General features: G+C 44.5%; 1 protein-coding gene across 1 annotated transcript in view; it reads right to left on the bottom strand.

Annotated features, from left to right (window-relative positions):
* Positions 1 to 20,257, bottom strand: part of plxnc1 (plexin C1) — a 148,205-nt gene that overhangs the window by 91,822 nt on the left and 36,126 nt on the right. Inside the window, exons 4-6 of the mRNA XM_069908713.1 lie at positions 9,188 to 9,288; positions 5,073 to 5,190; positions 2,404 to 2,572 (exon numbers count right to left, since the gene is read on the bottom strand). Coding sequence (XP_069764814.1) covers positions 2,404 to 2,572; positions 5,073 to 5,190; positions 9,188 to 9,288 — 388 coding nt within the window. The remainder of the gene's footprint in view (positions 1 to 2,403; positions 2,573 to 5,072; positions 5,191 to 9,187; positions 9,289 to 20,257) is intronic.

Raw genomic sequence — 20,257 nt, 5'->3', positions numbered from 1 at the left:
TGCATGTAGCAGAGATAGAGTTAATACATATGCTAATATATACAGACAGGCTGGAACTCACAGGTTCAGTGATACTTATGGTAATGTTCGCAGACAAGCTGCAATTCACAGGTTAAATGATAAGAAACCACCCTCCCCAACTTGGTCTCCTGTAAAGCATCCTTTGGGTAACACAAACATTCGGAATGTTAAGCACCACCTCGTTAAGGGCTGCTTGGGCTGCTTGGCATTTAAATCGTTTAATCAGACTCCAGGCAGCCTTGGAGATCATCACCAAACAGACAGCAATGGCCCTGAATTTAGGGGCTGAAGAAAAATGACAGATACGAGCCACAATCAACAAAACCGCCTGGCTCTCGATTCCTCGTTGGCTGCTGAAGGCAGCGTTTGTGAAAGACTGGTTAATGACAAAGCTCACAACGGTCACGCGGTTAAAGACACTTCTTCAGGAGTTCGAAAATCTTCCCATACCCAGGTTCAGACTTGGCAACCTTGGTCCGGTGTAGGATGGACTAGACTTTTTATTGGTAACTGGAGTCTGATACCCACTGCCCTTATAGCAGCTGGACTCGCTATTCTGTCCATTATGGTGCTCCCCTGCCTAAAGACTTGTGTGCAGCATTTAATTCATCGAACCCCTCGTCAGAACACTCTAACCCAAAGGATGTATGTTTCCCTAATTCTGCCTGATTATGCTGAGACTGCAGTTTGTTTACTGACCAGCTGGGAAAAAGACCAAGTCTACAAGTAATACATTCCAGTTGAGAAGTCACGAAGCGTAGCTAAAAGAAAAGTGAGGATTGTGAGAGATGAGTAACACTGATCTAAAAGAAAAGTGAGGATTGTGAGAGATGAGTAAAAACTGATATAAAAATATGAAGATGAGGAGACTAGTATAGATATATGTGTAATGAGTAAGATAAGGGTCTTCTAGCCCTAGATAGAATTAACAGGTTCTGCATATGTAATTAGTAAGCCCTAGACAGTATTAGCAAGTTCTCCATATGAAGAGGTTGTAGCCCTGAGGGTCGGGAAGGTGTGAATTAGAACAAAGGCAGGTTTGTGAATAAGGACAATGAGGACAATGACATGATGGGCACGACAGGATACCCCCTGGTCCTCCAAGTTCACACGTAGGCAGACAGGATTGCCTAATGCCAAACCCATCCAGGAGGCAGAAGAATGTAAGGGGGAAGGTATTCCTATACTGAAATCAACTGTATAAAAGTTGGGTGAGCCCCAGTGTATGTGTGTATTCCCAGGGTAAGGGGAAGCACCCAACTTTGCATTGTTGTATAATAAATGTTCTTTGTTCTCAATTTTTGTCTCTTTCTGTGAAGGTACTTCTGTTTCTAATAAGTCCATACCGCCCAATTTACACCCAATTAACTTCTTCCCCCAGTACATTTGGGATTTATAAGTGGAAACTTTTTTCTTTGTAAATTGATTTCCATGCAACCATCACCTGAATCCCTCAGCAGATCAGAACTCTGCAATCTCCCACCAATGAAATAATATGGGCAAGTGATCCAAACCTATCATGAGCAGCAAAAATGGGAGTGAGCACCAGAGATGACAAAATCTTCTCTTGGGCCTACTCTTATTGCTTCTCATTTTTGCTGGGATTCAATGGGCTTCCCAACCCAAGAGTTGAACTGGAAGTGACAAATTGGTGCTGGTAACACAACAGTGGAACTACAACTGTTCATCTGCCCAGGTCAGCTCCCTTCCTGTTGGATTCCTGGCAGTTAAAATGGCAGGAGAAGGAAGGCAGAGCAAACAGACCTTCGCAACACCTGATAAACTACCCATTTCATTCCAGTCTGGGCAACTGGCTTAAATGTGGGCTTAAATTTGGGGCAGCATTGGGTAGCATCTCAGTTAGCACCGCGCCTTTACAGCGGTGCAGCGATCAGGACTGGGGTTCAAATCCTGCACTGTCTGTAAGGATTTTTTTATGTTTCCACCCCCCCCCCCCCCACCGAGGGCTCCACTTTCCTCCCACCATTCGAAATGTACTGGGGGTAGAAGTTAATTGGGTGTAAATTGGGCGGTATGGACTCATGGGTAATTCCATTTTAAATTTAATTCACAGACAACTGATTGGAATTAACCCGAGGGCAGTAAATGTCATGAAATAAATGTCTACCAATTAAGTATATTAAAATGGCTCACAGATAGAGACAGTATCTATTTTTATCTAGATTTGTTCAAGCCAGATCTTGAATGGGTGCAGCTTCATGTGAATTATCAGCACTCAACAATCAATAGGCCACCAAGGAATTCTGGAAACACAAGTAATTTGGTCTAATGAAGTTTACATTGTGTTGCAAAGGGGATAGTGACAGATTGGTTAGCCCAGCTAGATGAAACCCACCCTGACCTCATCCGACTGCACTGTACCTGTGTGACTGTAGAGCCGACTGAAGATTTCTTCAGACAGTTTGCAGATGCACTGGGAGTTGTAATTGGCCTGGCAAATAGGCTCATTGTTCTTGGCATTCCTCATCTCACACTTTGCATTTTGCCTGGTCAGATTGCTAAACCTCCCTTCTGACGTTACTGTAAAGTGCTAAAAGAGATGTTTATTGTGAGCGTAAAGTCACAGAAGGTCCCACTGAATGGATATTACACATTCACGGTAACAAATTTCCACAAAACATTGTGATCAACAACTTGGTTCGGCAATAAATGAAACAGAAAACTCGGGTACATTTTTTTTTGTCCAAGGTGTGGTACATATCTGGAATATATCACAGGGAATAGGTGAGCCAAAACAGCACAGATGATTTCATGAGGAAACAAGGTAAATCCATGAAGCTGAAAGGAATAGTAGGAAACGATGACAGAGTTTGAACAGCATGACAATAGATAACAAGCCCTTAGTCCCAGCGGTTCTTTGCAAGTGTATATAATCCAGTGAGCCCCCTCTAATTCTCTTCATCTCATTCTGTCGACATTTCCATCTGTTCTTTTCTGCTTTACTTAGATTTGCCTTAAAATCATGTAATTTGACTCATTTACAGAACTCCCTGTAATTTAGACATACATACAGCATGGTAACAGGCCATTTTGGCCCATGAGTCCATGCCGCCAAACTTACACCCAAGTAACTGCTGGTACGTTTTGAATGGTGGGAGGAAACTGGAGCCCCCGTGGAAAACCCACACAGACACGGGGAGAACGTGCACACTCCTTACAGACAGGGCGGGATTCAAACCTCGGTCCCGATCACTGGCACTGTAAAGGCATTGTGCTAACCGCTACACCAACCATGCTGGCCAATGGCATGATTTATATTCTAATCACTTTTGCACAAAAATATGTTGGCCTTGAATTCCCTGTTCCCTGAGTTTACACTCTCAAAATGTTGCTCTTTCCCCAGAGAGAGCTGCCTTGGCTCCTTTGCCTCTCTGATGATTAATACCTCTCCTTGTAAATCATTCTGGCTCCTTTTTCCACGGTCTAAGTATCCTTTGGAGAATATTGAGAGCAGCACAAAATCTAAAGATGAACAGGAGACTGCAGGAGCTGGAACCTAAAGCTAAATGCAAACTGCTGTGGAGCAACAGTCAGCATTGCGGTTACAGCGCCAATCATCAGGACCGGGGTTCGAATCCTGCGCTGTCTGTAAGGAGTTCGCACGATCTCCCCGTGTCTGTGTGGGTTTTCTCCAGGGACTCCGGTTTCCTCCCACCATTCGAAACGTGCCAGGGATTAATTGGGTGCATTTGGGCAGCACGAGCCGAAATGGCCTGTTTACTGTGCTGTACGCCTAAATGTTTAAAAAATTAAAATTCGAACTCAGTGGGAGAAAAAGAATGGTCGATGTTTTGGCTGGAACTTTTCATCAGGACTGAGGAAAGTGTGCAGGACATGGGTGGGTGAGGCAGGGGCCTCACGTGTGATTGACCAACTACCTGAGGCAAACGTTCCCAGGTACATCCTCCAATCGCCTCTGCTGCATTTAGTGCCCCTGATGTAGCCTTCTCTATCTCAGTGAGACCAGGCCATTTTGCAGTGTCTGTACTCTGTCTGCAGTGGCCTCCCATCTTGACCTCCCAGTTGCATGCCATTTTGACTCCTGTTCCTTTATTGTCTGTCCTGGTCCTTCTCCACTGCCTGAGTGAGGTCCACTACCAACAATAGAAACCACAGCTCATACTCTGCTTGGGCAGTCTGCAGCCCAATGGTACAAACATGGTATTTTAAAATTTCAGGTAATTTCCCCTCTCTCTCCTGTCCCCTTCTGCTCTTCCCTTCCCTCCCACCCACCCTCCCCACCTTTCCCATCCACACATACCCATCCCTCCTCCCATCCTCATCCCCACCATCATCATCTATCCTCGATTCCACCACTTCCCTTCAGCTCCATATTCTGGCTCTCCACCCCAAGGGATGATGACGGTTCCTTTCTGTCAGTTTGTGGGATTTACACCTCAGAAAGGAACAGCTTGTGCGAGAATGAGTAGGGGTTGCCACGTCCAGATCCACCTTCTCGACACCCCTTACCGGATCCAGCAGCACAGGGGAAGTTCTGTGGCAATGAATGGCCAGACCATGCTTCTAGTGTTTTCTATATGGCTGTGGACCTACGAGACGGTTCACCCGCCCTTTGACAGGTCTTGCTTTTCATCCTGCATCTAGCCACCCTCAGCACCAGGCAAGCCTGGTAGGGGAACCAGTTTAGTCACCGATCATGCGACAGGCAGTACTGGGTTACATGGTGCCAGTAGCACTAAGTCGAGTGACCTGACACTCAGTTCCATCTGGAGTCTGTACCACCATTCTCACCTTCTCCACTCATCCAATTCTAGGTCTGGCAGCCTTTGCCTTCACTCACCACCTCCACCATCTGCCTCCACTTGACCCAATTGTTTTTCTTGCCCCTCTGCTTCTCCCCCCTCCATCCCCAGTTGACATTCTTCTTCTCCCACTGATACAGTTTGGCTCATTGATTGTGCTTGGCTTGAGAACAAAATCTAGCATGGTCTATCACATGATGCACAAAATCAACATGGTAAAGCAAATCCACAGTGCAATTTATAAAGTGAGAAATAATTTGATGTTACCATTTTTTCCTTCAAAGTATTATCTATTGCCAAAGGTCTAAAGGTTACTTTTGGACAGCTGTCAGGGTTCGCAATGTTTATCAGATTTTCTTCTTGGCATTCATCCCAGAAGGAACACCTGTAAAAAACGGACACTGTTTATAAATTTCCAAGAGCTCTCTCCCCTTTCTCATTCCCTGCCTCCATCCCAGGAGACAAATAATCCAGTAATGTATATTAAAAGCTCACCAACCCAGACTACAACTTCTCCCACCCTACTTCTTATAAGGTTTCCAACCCTATCTCTCCGTTTCTCCATCTCCTCCATATCTTGCCACTCCAGGACATTGAAAAAATCCCCCTTCATCGGGAAGCCAGGCTTAATTCCCCACAGTGCTTGACAAAACTCTCATCCACACCTCCTCCAATTCCCACACTTCTACTCCCACCCCTTCTCCCCTCAGTTAGAACGGAGCTCCTTTCATCCTTACCTTTCACCCCACGAGCGCCACTCTTCTGGGGTTGATCTCATGGAAGTATAAAAACCATAATAGTTTGCATGAATTCAGGGAGTCTTTTGCCCAGAGTACGGGAAGCAGTTACCAGAGGATATAGATTTAAAGTGGGGTGGGGGGGGGGTGTAACTTTTTACACAGAGTGGAACAACCTGCTGGAGGAGGTGGTTGAGGCAGGCCCTGTTGAGATGCTTAAGAAAACAATGGAGGATGGATTTAGAGCGAAACAGGCCAAACATAGGCAGGTGGGACTAGTACGAGTCTTTGGTCAGTATGGGCCGAAGGGCCTGTTTCCATGCTGTATGACCCTACAACATTTCTGCCAGCTACAATATGTCCTCACTGCCAGCCCACTCCTTTCTGCTCTGCCCAGAGACCCCGTTCACATGCAATCACTTCCCACACAAGCTTTTTCCATTCAGAACAAAGGTGAAGTGAAGCTGTTCCTATATTAGAAGTGAAGTGTCTGAAGTTCAGAAAGTATGGATCGTACTGTAAAGAAATTCTGCCATCAGAATAAGCTTGAAATAAGCAACGTATTTCACCAGTGATTACACTGCAGGTATGGAAGTGATTCTAAATCTAGTGCAGCTCATTGACAACATCTGGCAGAGCTACTTCCCCAGGTTTGACCCTGACCTTCAGTTCTGTCTGCGTTGAGTTTGCACGTTCTCCCAGAGGCCACTTGGGTTTCCTCCTGGAGCTCTGGATTGCTCCCCGTCTCAAAGATGTGCAGTTGGATAATTGGCCACTGTGAAGACCAAAGTACACCCCTCCATTGTTTAGGGGGGGTGATAGAACCGGGGCCCCCTCATCTGTTTAGGGAGGTGATAGAACCAGGGTCCCTTCAACTGGTTAGGGGGGTGATAGAACCAGGCCCACCCCCACAGTTTAGGGGGTGATAGAACTGGGCCCCCCAACTGTTTAGGGGGGTGATAGAACCAGGCCCCCCCCAACTATTTAGGGGGTTGATAGAACTTTTAGGGGGGGGTGATAGAACCGGGGCCCCCTCAACTGTTTAGGGAGGTGATATAACCAGGCCCCCCCCCCAACAGTTTAGGGGGGTGATAGAACTGGGCCCCCCCCAACTGTTTAGGGGGGTGATAGAACCAGGCTCCCCCCAACTATTTAGGGGGTTGATAGAACCAGCCCCCCAATTGTTTAGGGGGGGTGATAGAACCAGGACCCCCTCAACTGTTTAGGGAGGTGATAGAACCAGGCCCCCCCAACTGTTTAGGGTGGTGATAGAACCAGGCACCCCCCCCAACTGTTTAGGGGGGGGTGATAGAACCAGGGAGAATTGATGGGAGCGTGGCAGGGAAACATTAATGGGGGGGAATGGGATTGTGTGCCAGCTGGCATTAACTCGGTTGCCCAGAATGGTTTCCTATGACTTCCTGGGACAACACAGGCACCAGACTTCACTCCATCGAGGACATTTACATGAGGTGGTGTCTTAAGAAAACAGCCTCTATCCTCAAGGAACCCCCCCACCAGGCCTCCTTCACTCCGTCACCATCGGGGAAAAGGTGCAGGAGCCTGAAGTCGAGCGCTCAACAGCACAAGCGCAGCTTCTTCCCCGCTGCCATCAGATTCCTGAATGAACAATGAACCAAAGACACTGCCTCACTTTGTCTTTTTCTTGCACTACTTTTTATTTATTTTGAAATGTGGTTTATAGAAATGTTTACACTGTGACGCTTCTGCAAAACAACGTATTTTGTGACATATTCATGGCAATAAATTCTGATTATCTGATTCTATGTCCTAAGGAAGTCTGGAAATATTTTGAACCATATCAAGGTGGCCTTCATGAATTCATAGCAACAGTGTTCAGTCTGAATGGAACTGAACAAACACTAACAATTTCACAGAGAATTCAGCATACTTCAGACTTCTGCCCATGCCCAGTCCTCTGCAGAGGTCCAAGGCACACTGAAAGATGTAGGCCAGTGCACCCTATTCTCTGTTCTCTGATAGGTAGAACATTCATGCCTCAAGAGGTTGTCCACAATCAGTCAAAACTACATTGCAGCACTAGAGTACAAGCACCAATTGGAAGTTATGAAGTTGGGAAGTTAAGCCAGGTCAGGACATATACAGTGCATGACAGGAGTTCTGGGGCGTGTTGTAGAAGAGATTCCTTTGCAATACAACCATGGAGTTTTCTGTAAGTGGTGTCACAGGCAAAGTGGTGAACATGCAAGGCATGTTTGCTTTCTTCGAAGAGAAAAGTTAGTGTAGCGGTTAGCGCAACTCCTTTACTGTACCAGCAACCAGGACCGGGGTTTGAATCCTGCGCAGTCTATTAAGAGTTTGTTCGTTGTCTGCATCGGTTTTCCTCAGGGGTTCCGGTTTCTTCCCACCATTAAAAATGTACTGGGGTTGTCAGTTAATTAGGTGTAATTAGGCAGGACAGGCTCATGGGCCAAAATGGCCTGTTACCGTGCTGTACGTCGAAATTTTAAACATTTAAATGTTTTTAAAATTAAAATTTAGAATATCGAGGACAAGAGTTGGGATGCATTGGACATTAGTGAGATTGCACCTGGAATATTGTGTGCAGTTCCAGTCACCATACCATAGGAAGGATGTGATTAAGCTACGGAGGGTGCAGAAATGTTTCACAGGGACGTTGCTGAGACTGCAGGTGTTAGGACAAGACACGGTTTGGGTTCACGTTATAGAGTTAGTCTCTGAATCCGTGTATCAAAACAGACCAAAGGGTGACCTTACGGAGGTTTATAAAATCATGAGGGACACAGAGACGGTGGATGGTCACAGTCTTTTCTTATGGTAGTTTAAATCAAAAACATGAACACCTAGGCTTAAGGTGAAAGGGAAAAGTGGATCCGAGGGGGAGGTTTTTCCACACAGAAGACGGAGGAATGATCTGCCAGATGAAGTGGTAGTGAAGGGTACACTTAACATGTTTAAAGGACATTTAGACAGGTAACGGGGAGGAGAGGTTTAAAGGCAAATGCAGGTTAGGGGACTGGGTCGGGAAGGCACCCAGGTTAGCATGGATGAAGGGCGTGTTTCTGTGGACTAAAAGCAATATGAGTGAAACCACTTCCAGGCTCCTGCCTGTAAACATGCACAGCTTTCTTTATTTTAATATTATTGATCTTAGTTTTAATGTCTTAATTACAAGATTTATGTTTCAAGTTTTTATTACCTTTATTTGAACCTATTTAAATATTTTTAAAATGTCTCCATCAGAGATCAATAATATTTAAAGGCCTTTGACAGCTTGAGACCTGTCGCAGGACTTTGGGATGCTTCTCTGCCGGAGCCTCAGGACACAGAGCCCGATTGATGCCTGGAGTTGGCCCCACCTTACTGGACTCAGGTTGAATTAGTTGAAAGGGGCAGGAGCTCGGTTCATTTGGCCCTCTGCGTCTAAGAATATGTGAGTGAAGGTGTGAAGAGTCCAAACACCAGGTCATTTCCAGGGTGATCCGACCCACAGGCACATGTTCAGTGGATAAATGGAGAGACTAGGATGGTTGAGTAGTGACAGGCACAACATGATCCAAAAAGCAACCATGAAATTGTGCTAATAAAGTCCCAAGTGCTGCCTAACAGTATAGGAGTCCAGCAATTTTAAACAAAACAGACCTTTGCAGGTGAATGCACCAACCACAGTTCGGGTCCTGCGCTGACAAGCAGTTCTCACACGATCTGTACTGGGAGCAGTTTGACACCTTCAGCCTCCTCACCTGCAGAGCCAAGAGAAGGAAGACTTCAGAAATCTCCTCACACACAAAGAAGGAAATTCTAATGCACAAATGTGGACTGATTTGTTGGGAGGTTAAAGAAACAGGAGCCCAGTTAGCCTCTACTGTACTCAATTCTGATTCTAATGTAGACAGAATCATGGATGGCCAGTCCACTGAACCATATAACCATAGAACACTACCGCACAGAAGCAGGCCACCTCGGCCCTTCTAGTCCGTGCAGAGCCATTTTATTTGCCTAGTCCTACTGGCCTGCATCCACCCCATAGCCCTCCATTCCTCTCCCATCCATGTGCCTGTCCAAATTCTGCTTAAATGTTAAAATTGAGCCTGCAGTCACCACTTCAGCTGGCAGCTCGTTCCACACCGCACCCCTCCCCCCTCACCCTTAACCCATGACCTCTGGTTCGTATCTCACCTACTCTCAGTGGAAAAAGTCTATCTACGTTTATTGTCTATCCCCCACATAATTTTAAACACCTCGATCGAATCTCCCCTCATTCTTTTTTTTTAAAATATTTTATTTTTTATTTTATAAAAATTCAAACACAATCTCCTTCAACACCTATATAACATATGGAGTCTGTATTTATCCTCACACCCCCCCCCCCACCTCCACACACCCCCTCCCTTACCCCAATGCAACGGAGCATACGGCCATATAAATTATACAAACACATGTACTGGTGGGGTCAACGACCACAACAGAAACCGAGGAAAAAGCCAGAAAAAAAATGCATGATATTGACTAAATAACAGAAGGTAAGGAATAAAAAGAAAGACTAACGACAAATCTAAGAAAGCCCGTCGTCTGCCTCATGTCCCACTTCCTTAATCCCACTCATTTCCCTACTGGGACGGATTGTTACAGTACCCATATTTGAAGGGGGGGATCAAATCTGTCGACCAATGTATTTCAAATAGGGTTGCCAGACTCTGACAAATGTATCAGGTTTTCTCCTTTCACTGTAGGTGATTTTCTCCAGAATTCAACTCTGCATTTCCACTTTCCATCGTGTGGTATTTAGCCAGGAGTTGGACTTCCACGTGACCGCAGTACACTTCCTGGCTACTGATAGGGCGACCTTCACAAACATCTCCCCTCATTCTTCTATGCTTCAGGGAATAAACTCCCAACCTGTCTAATCTTTCCATCTGCTCACAGGAGACAGTTCATCTCTCCATTTTTTTTCAAACACCAAATAAATGGTAAAAGAGCATTTGGGTACAAAATGGAATTTTATGTGAACATAAAGGGCTGGGAGGAGGCAGTAGGTGGGAAGATGTTGGAAGCATTTAAACGTCATTTCAGGATGTGGGACATCATTTGCCAGGTCATCATTTATTGTCCAAAATCTATTTACTCTCAATGTTAGATAAATAAAAACAGAAAATGTGGAAATAATCAGCCTCTGAATCCCACATGGGTTCACGTTCTAGAGTCAGTCTCTGAATCCCACATGGGTTCACGTTCTAGAGTCAGTCTCTGAATCCCACGTGAGTTCATGTTCTAGAGTCAGTCTCTGAATCCCACGTGGGTTCACGTTCTAGAGTCGGTCTCTGAATCCCATGTGAGTTCACGTTCTAGAGTCAGTCTCTGAATCTCATGTGGGTTCACATTCTAGAGTCAGTCTCTGAATCCCACGTGGGTTCACGTTCTAGAGTCGGTCTCTGAATCCCACGTGGGTTCACGTTCTAGAGCCAGACTCTGAATCCCACGTGGGTTCACGTTCTAGAGCCAGTCTCTGAATCCCACGTGGGTTCATGTTCTAGAGTCAGTCCCTGAATCATACGTGGGTTCACGTTCTAGAATCAGCCTCTGAATCCCACGTGAGGTCACGTTCTAGAGTCAGTCTCTGAATCCCACGTGGTTCACCTTATAGAGTCAGTCTCTGATTCCATGTGGGTTTATGTTATAGAATCAGTCTCTGAATCCCATGTGGGTTCACGTAATGCCTCTGCGGAGCGTTCGTTGTTCCAGCATCCTCAAGCTACTTTCCTCATTCCTTTTCTCAGTTTCACAGATGCCCGTACACTTTCACAGAACTCAGATGTTTCATTATCCTCCCACCCTACTCTCATTTTCACTTAGTCCAGCTCTGCCTCTTGCATTACTTTCCTTCACTATTCTACCACTTGATAGGTTAGCAATAAGTGTCCATTACTTCCTTGCAACTCTGACTGCATAATCTTCCACTATTCACCCCTTCATCTCCCTGCCATAAGTATTTTAGTGATGACACTTTCCACACCAGAGCTTCTCATTTCCTTTTCCTTCAGTCTAGTTACCATCCACTGGTTATCAGGCCCTCAGCAGTCTTTGTCCCAGTCCTTTAATTTAAATTTAGCCAGGTCAGTGGGAAGACGCAAAACAATATCTTTCAGAACAGAATAGAAGGGCCAAAGGGGCCCATCCCTCACATCCAAGACTTTACGGCCAACCTACACGGTGCAAAGGTTTTCTCCAAGGTTGACGGTGCGTGGATAACACCAGATCCCAGTGCACCCTGAAGACATACCCAAGATGGCCATCATCAGCCCCTTTGGCTTGATTGAATTCGTGCGCATGCTGTTTGGACTCAAGAATACTGCTCAGACCTTCCAGCACCTCATGGACTGTGGGCATAAACTTGGATTTTGTCTTTATTTATTTGGACAACATCCTCGTTGCCAGCAAGGACCAGGCATAATATAAGGCCCACCTACGTGCCCTTTTCTCCTGGCTGGCTGATTTCAGCCTTACCATCAACCTGGCCAACTCCCAGTTCAGGAAAGAGTCCTTGCAGTTCCTGGGCCATACCATCACGGCCGAAGGAGCCATGGCTGCCGCTGCAAAGGTTGCCACTATCAGAGAGTTCTCATGCCCGGACAGCCTCAAGGGGCTGCAGGAGTTCGCGGGTATGGTCAATTTTTACAACCATTTCATCCCGGGAGCTGCGCGCATCATGCAGCCACTATTCGCCCTCATCGCAGCCAAGCACAAAACGCTCGCTTTGAACCCAGAAGGCTGCACCACATTCGAGGCCACCAAGGACACCCTCACGAAGGCCACCATGCTCGCCCACCCGCACACTGACCTGCATATGGCATTCTCTGTCGATGCCTCTGCAATGGCTGTAGGTGCCATCCTGCAGCAGCAGGTGAATGGACATTGGAAGCCGCTGGCATTCTTCAGCCGCCTATTCTGCCCGCCGGAACGCAAGTATAGTGCCTTCGACCACGAGTTACTGGACATGTACCTGGTGGTGCGGCATTTCCACTATTTTTTAGAGGGGAGGACTTTTACCATCTTCACTGACCACAAACCCCTCACACAGGCGCTCACGATGGCAAAAGACCCCTGGTCAGCCCGCCAGCAGCGTCACCTCTCCTTCGTGTCAGAATTTACCACCGACATTCGGCACAAGGGGGAGAAGGAAGGACAATGTGGTTGCCAATGCACTCTCGTGACCGGCCATCGGCACGCTGATGCCCAGCCTCGACTTCAACCAGCTCGGCCGGGACCAGAAGTCTGATGAGGAGATGAGGGCCTTCAAGACTGCCATCATGGGCCTGTGGTTCCGAGACCTCCCGACTCCAAGTAGTGAAGGTACCATCCTGTGCGATATCTCCATGGGCACTCCACGACCAGTGGTTCCCCAGCAGTGGCACAGGCAGATCTTCTGTCACATCCATGACCTTTCACATCCATCCATCAGGTCCACAGTCCGGATGGTGGCAGAACAGTTCATATGGCATGGGCTGCGGAAGCAGATCACAGGCTGAGCCAGAAAATACACCCACTGGTGCATCCAAGGTGCATAGGCACACCAGGGCACCCGTACAGGAGTTCGAATACGTTTGGGAACAGTTCGCCACATTCACGTGGACATCGTCGGGCCCTTACCCGTTTCCCGGGACAACCGTTACCTGTTTACGATGGTGGACCACACCACTCACTGGCCTGAAGCGATCCCAATGCCAGACTCCTCCACTGACTCCTGTTCCTGAGCACTGTTGCATAGTTCGGCATCCCGGGTCACCTCACCAGAGATTGGGATGCCCAGTTCACATCTGCGCTCTGGGCACAGCTCCCCAACAGGTTGGGGATCCAGCTACACCGCACCACGGCCTACCACCCGCAGGTCAATGGACTGTACCGCCATCTTAAGTCGGCACTCATGGCCCGCCTCACCAGTCCCGACTGGGTGGGCGAACTGCCTTGGGTGCTCCTGGGCATCCGCTCCACTCCTAAGGATGATCTGCAGGAGTCATCTGCTGAGCTGGTCTATGGTGCGCCGCTAACACTACCTGGTGAGTTCATCAACACACCTCACAATCCCCAGCGGTCACCGCACGAACTACTTCCTCACCTCAGGGCACGCTTGGACTCGTTCAAACCCCCACCGCCGCCCAGACAAGGCAGCCGCCCTTCTCACAATCCCGGCGAACTGCTTTCCACAGAGTTCATTTTCATTCAGCAGGGCACCTCTGCAGCGTCCGTACAAGGTGACTACAGGGTTGTACAGCATTCCGGCTCCACGTTCACGCTGGACATTGGGTCCAGGCGGGAGCTGTTTACCGTGGACAGGCTGAAGCCAGCGCACCTCGATCCCACTGAGCACATGGTCGCAGCACAGCCCAAGAAATGAGGCCGCCCAGCGAAAAAGGACATTGGCACCAGTGTCTGGGGGTGGGGGGTGGGTGGGAGGTGGCTGGGTGGTGGCTCACCACTAGGCAGGTGAACTGGCCCCGCTTGTAAGCCACGTGGCGGGGCAGCCGGCCAAACTGGCGCCGTTGGGGGTGTTCCCTTCCTCCCAGCACGGGGCTCAGAAGCCCACACTGGGGGATCACGTGACGCCCGGATGATGTCAGTGCCCTCCAGCGCAGTTCTCAGCCAGGTCTGGGCTGGGAGTATAAGTACAGCCCAACAGCCTGCAATAAACTAGTCTGCACGCTGAGCTCAACCCATCTTTTTCTTTGGCTTGGCTTCGCGGACGAAGATTTATGGAGGGGTAATGTCCATGTCAGCTGCAGGCTCGTTTGTGGCTGACAAGTCCGATGCGGGACAGGCAGACACAGTTGCAGCGGTTGCAAGGGAAAATTGGTGGGTTGGGGTTGGGTGTTGGGTTTTTCCTCCTTTGTCTTTTGTCAGTGAGGTGCGCTCTGCGGTCTTCTTCAAAGGAGGTTGCTGCCCGCCGAACTGTGAGGCACCAAGATGCTCGGTTTGAGGCGATATCAGCCCACTGGCGGTGATCAATGTGGCAGGCACCAAGAGATTTCTTTAGGCAGTCCTTGTACCTCTTCTTTGGTGCACCTCTGTCACGGAGGCCAGTGGAGAGCTTGCCATATAACACAATCTTGGGAATGCGATGGTCCTCCATTCTGGAGACGTGACCTACCCAGCGCAGTTGGATCTTCAGCAGCGTGGATTCGATGCTGTCGGCCTCTGCCATCTCAAGTACTTCGATGTTAGGGATGAAGTGGCTCCAATGAATGTTGAGGATGGAGTGGAGACAACGCTGGTGGAAGCGTTCTAGGAGCCGCCTTTGGAAGACTACACAAAAGAGTCTGGAAAAACAACCAACTGAAAAACCTCACAAAGATTAGTGTATATAGAGCCGTTGTCATACCCACGCTCCTGTTCGGCTCTGAATCATGGGTCCTCTACCGGCATCACCTACTACAACACAATTATTTATCCCTTTTGGCGGATTTTTTTGTGTGTAGTTAACTTTCCTTGGTTTATTCATTCCTTTTTTTAAAATTAAACTTTATTTATTTGAAGAATCATTAATAGTAAAGCTTTTGACAAAGTTCCCCACAGGAGGTTAGGAAAAAAGGTGGAGGCATTAGGTATAAATAAAGAAGTAGTGAAATGGATTCAGCAGTGGTTGGATGGATGGTGTCAGAGAGTAGTGGTAGAAAATTGTTTGTCAAATTGGAGGCCTGTGACAAGTGGAGTTCCTCAGGGATCAGTCCTGGGTCCACTATTGTTTGTTATATATATTAACGATCTGGAAGAAGGGGTGGTGAATTGGATACGTAAGTTTGCAGATGATACAAAGATTGGTGGTGTTGTGGACAGTGAGGAAGATTACCGTAGCTTAAAAAGAGATATAGGAAAGCTAGATGAGTGGGCTGAGAAATGGCTGATGGAATTTAATACGGATAAGTGTGAAGTGTTGCATTTTGGAAAGGCAAATCTAAATAGGTCATATACATTGAATGGTAGACAATTGAGGAGTGCAGAGCAACAAAGGGATTTAGGAGTTATGGTAAATAACTCCTCAAACTTGATACTCAGGTAGATAGAGTGGTGAAGAAGGCATTTGGAATGTTGGCCTTCATAAATCAGAGTATTGAATTCAAGAGTTGGGATGTTATGATGAAATTGTACAAAGCATTGGTAAGGCCAAGTTTGGAATACTGTTTGCAGTTTTGGTCACCGAATTATAGGAAGGATATAAACAAAATAGAGAGAGTGCAGAGAAGGTTCACGAGAATGTTGACAGGATGTCAGGGTTTGAGTTACAGAGAAAGGTTGAGCAGCCTGGGGCTTTTTTCTCTGGAGCGTAGAAGATTGAGGGGAGATTTGATGGAGGTGTTCAAGATTTTAAAAGGGACAGAGAGAGTCAACGTGGAAAGGCTTTTTCAATTAAGAATGGGGGATATTCAAACCAGAGGCCATGGTTTGAGATTGCAGGGGGAACATTATAAGGGGAACATGAGGTGAAATTTCTTCATGCAAAGGGTGGTTGGGATGTGGAATAAGTTTCCGGCAGAGGTGGTTGAAGTTATTTTTTTTAAGCAAGGACATTATTTACATTTAAGGAAAGACTGGATAATTACATGGAGGGGAGAGGATTGGAGGGGTATGGACCAGGTGCTGGTCAGTGGGACTAGGAGGGTGGGGATTTGTTTGTTCCGGCATGGACTAGTAGGGCCAAACTGGCCTGTTCTGTGCTGTATATGGTTATAAAGAGAATTTTATATAAATACATATTTTTTAAATTAAAAAACAAAAAGAAAGAAAAAAAAATAAGAAAAGAACAAAACAATAAATAAAATCCCTGCCCCCCCTCCCACCCCATCAGCCAGCTCTCTTAAGGAGAGCTAAAAATATATAAACAAAAATTAAAACTATATAATAAATCAAAATATGCATATATTCCAAATATGGTAACCACTTATTAACAAAAAAAAACTGTCATGCAGATTATATGTAATTTTTTTCCATAACAATACAAGCTTTCAATTCATTATGCTATCACATTATATTAATCACTATATTATCTTTCCATGTACTTGCTACACATTTTCAAGCTACAGATAATGCTAAATATATAAATGCAATTTGAAATTTATCCAACCCTAATCCCTTTAAAGGAATCATATAACCCATTAAAAAAAAAAATAGATGGATCTAATGGTAATTTAAAATTACATAATTTTTCCAAAATTAACTTAATTTCATCCCAGAATGGTTGTACATGCACACAAGACCAGACCAAACAGCATATAAAAAAGTTCCAGTACATGCACCACATCTAAAACAAGAGTCCGAATGACTAAAACCATATTTTTTCAATTTCTCTGGGTTTAAATACAACTGATGTAGAAAATTATAATTAACCATTCCATCCCACACATTCGTCAATTTAGTAACACTGTCATGACACGTATGTGCCCAATATTCTTCAGGAAAATCAAAAGCTAAGTCATTTTGCCATTTAAGCTTAGACTTCTCCCATTCTGGCTTATCCATATTGTCTTGTAATACTTGGTACATAACAGAAATATAACCCATTTTTGGTATAGAAGAAATCAAAGTCTCAAATTCCGTCAATACAGGTAAAGTCATCTTTCTACCATACATATTTTTCACCGAAGCTCGAAGTTGATAATAAACAAATAAAGAATTTTCAGCAATATCAAAATGCTCTTTCAATTGATTAAAAGAAAGAAACTGACCTTCTACAAAACAATCCTGTAACATCTTTATACCTTTAGAATCCCAACTCTATAAATGATTATTAAACATTGAAAAAGAAATAAGCTGATTATTATATAATGGAGTTAAAATTGACAATTTACCTTTTGATCCTAAAATCTTTTTTTTTAATCCATAGTTTTAATAAATGTTTTAATATTGGCATATTATATTCCCTCAACAAATTTACATTCTGCAAATAGAATGTAGCCAATGAATAATGCGGATTTCACAAAGTTTAAGGAAGAATCACCATTTAGATGGCAAATACATGCAATTCGATACCTAGGTATAGAACTAAATAATAATCTCGGCCATCTATATAAACTAAATTATCAGCCATTAATGAAAAAATTACAAGACGACTTAGAGCACTGGAAAGACTTACCACTAACACTGATAGGAAGGATCAACTGTATTAAAATGAACATCTTCCCAAGGATACAATACCTATTTCAATCATTACCAATTCACCTAACAGAGAAATTCTTCAAGGAGCTAAAGAAAATAATAAGGAAATTCTTATGGAAAGGGGGGAAATCGAGGATAGCACTTGATAAATTAACAGAATGGTACAAACAAGGAGGCTTACAACTACCAAACTTTAAGAATTATTATAGAGCAGCACAATTAAGATACCTATCAGATTTTTATCAAACAAGGGAAAAACCAGATTGGACCTGATTAGAGCTAGATAAAATAGGGGAGAAGATACCTGAGCATATACTCTATAAGTGGGATGAAAAATTGGTGCAACGTAGGAATTCACTAGTATTACATCATCTGCTCAACATTTGGAAGAAGATTCACGTAGAAAGGAATAAAATAAATGATCAACTACCAAAATTAATATTGACACAAAATCAACTAATCCCTTTCACAATAAATAACCTTTCCTTCAGAGAATGGGAGAGAAAAGGGATCAAAAGAATAGAAAATTGTTTTTCGGGAAATAAATTATTATCTTTTGAACAAATGAAGGACAAATATAATATAACTCACGATACAAGGTTTGCATACCACCAACTGAAAACCTACTTGAAGGACAAATTGGGAAGCAGGCTGAGGTTACCAGAAGGAAGCAATTTTGAATATGTGATTACAGACACAATGATCATTTAAAAATTTATAACAAACATGTACATCAAACTGCAAGAAAAGGAGAACGAGGAAACAAACTGTAAACCTAAACAAAAATGGGAACAAGATCTAAACATAAAGATAAAGAATGAAACATCGGAAAAGCTATGCTCCGGAACCATGAAAAATACAATAAACACGAGGTTACGCATGATACAATATAATTGGTTACACAGGCTATACATCACACTCCAAAAGTTAAATAAATGGGTCCCAACAATATCAGACAGATGTTTTCGCTGTAAAAAAGAAATGGGAACAACAATACATGCAATTTGGACATGTGAGAAAGTGGAAAAATTTTGGGAAGATCTAAACCAGATATTAAATAAAATTACAAAAAGCAATATACCAAAAAACCCAGAGATCTTCCTTCTAAGTAATATAAGAAATAAAGAATTTGGACTCGATTTGGATAGAGCACAGAAAAGATTTATTATGATAGCCCTAGCTGTAGCAAAAAAATGTATTATGTCAACCTGGAAATTAGAAGACAACTTGAGAATACAACAATGGTACATAGAAATAAATAAATGTATTCCATTAGAAAAAAATCACATATAATTTAAGAAATAACATCACAATATTCGAACAAATATGGGAACCATACATGAAATACAATAGAGAAATCCTACCATGAACCTCCACCACCGAAACTGACAGAAGGAGAAGACATCGAAATGAACTGACTCAGTATATAAAAGTAAAAGATAAAAATTTCGTGTTTATTTTATTAAGTGACAAATTGTTTAATGGATTTAATGTATCTTATAGATTGAACTTTGAATAAATGGGAAGGGGGAGAGGGAGGGAGGGAAGGGTGGAGGGAAAAAGGGGAGATAATGACACTGTATATTTCTTTTCTTTGGCTTGGCTTTGCGGACAAAGATTTATGGAGGGGGTAAATGTCCACGTCAGCTGCAGGCTTGTTTGTGGCTGACAAGTCCGATGCGGGACAGGCAGACACGGTTGCAGCGGTTGCAGAGGAAAATTGGTTGGAGAAAAATGTCTATATGTATTTTGGTCAATATGGTTCATTGTGTAAAAAATAAAAAAATTTTTTAAAAATTTACATTCCATTGAAAAATAAATTGATACACCTTGACTTCAGAAATACAGGGCATCTCAACTTTAGCCCAACTCGGGGGCTGGTCCAAATCCATCAGTTTACTAATAAATTTCAACTGGGCTGCTTCATAAAGTTTATTCATTCCTGAAGCCAAAGTAGGTGGCCTGTCATTCACCCTCCCATTCTACTAATTCCTTCTGTATTCCTTTCTTTTTTTCTTCTGTCATTTACCATCCTATAGTACCTATTTTCTTCTCTGGAACACTCATAAAATGCATTCTCAGAGGGAAACGGATCATGGTAATTTTGTCATTTTGAAGACATATCATTGCTTGTTGCGTCTAGTAAGTCTGTATCTGAAAATATTCTACACTGTAGCACCGTCAGAAATATTTTCCACCTGAGAATTGTTTTGTGTTTTATGACAGATGCGCGCATGTGGATTAAAACTTTAAAATGGACCTCTGTCCTCAGTATAAAGCTCACTCCCCAATGACACATCAGCTGGGGATTTCCACTTCTGCATTTGCTCTGACTTCCAGCTGAATAAAATGAAAGAGCGAACTCCTGGAAATTTGATAACCCACCTCTCTTGAGTTGTGTTTTTCCCCTCAGATCACAGTGGCCCATTTGCCGGTCATTCTTGGCTACTTTGAGATCGCGCTGAGCTGATGCATCTGGTTCGCAACGTCCTCCAAGGGAAGGAATTCTTATCTTGCCTTGGTCTGGCTGGTTATTTACTGCTCTCTGATCTAAAAGCTTTTTACTTC

Source organism: Narcine bancroftii, chromosome 13 (genome assembly GCF_036971445.1).
Source record: "Narcine bancroftii isolate sNarBan1 chromosome 13, sNarBan1.hap1, whole genome shotgun sequence".
In the NCBI taxonomy this organism is placed as follows: Eukaryota; Metazoa; Chordata; class Chondrichthyes; order Torpediniformes; family Narcinidae; genus Narcine; species Narcine bancroftii.
This window is presented reverse-complemented; position numbering and strand designations above follow the sequence as displayed.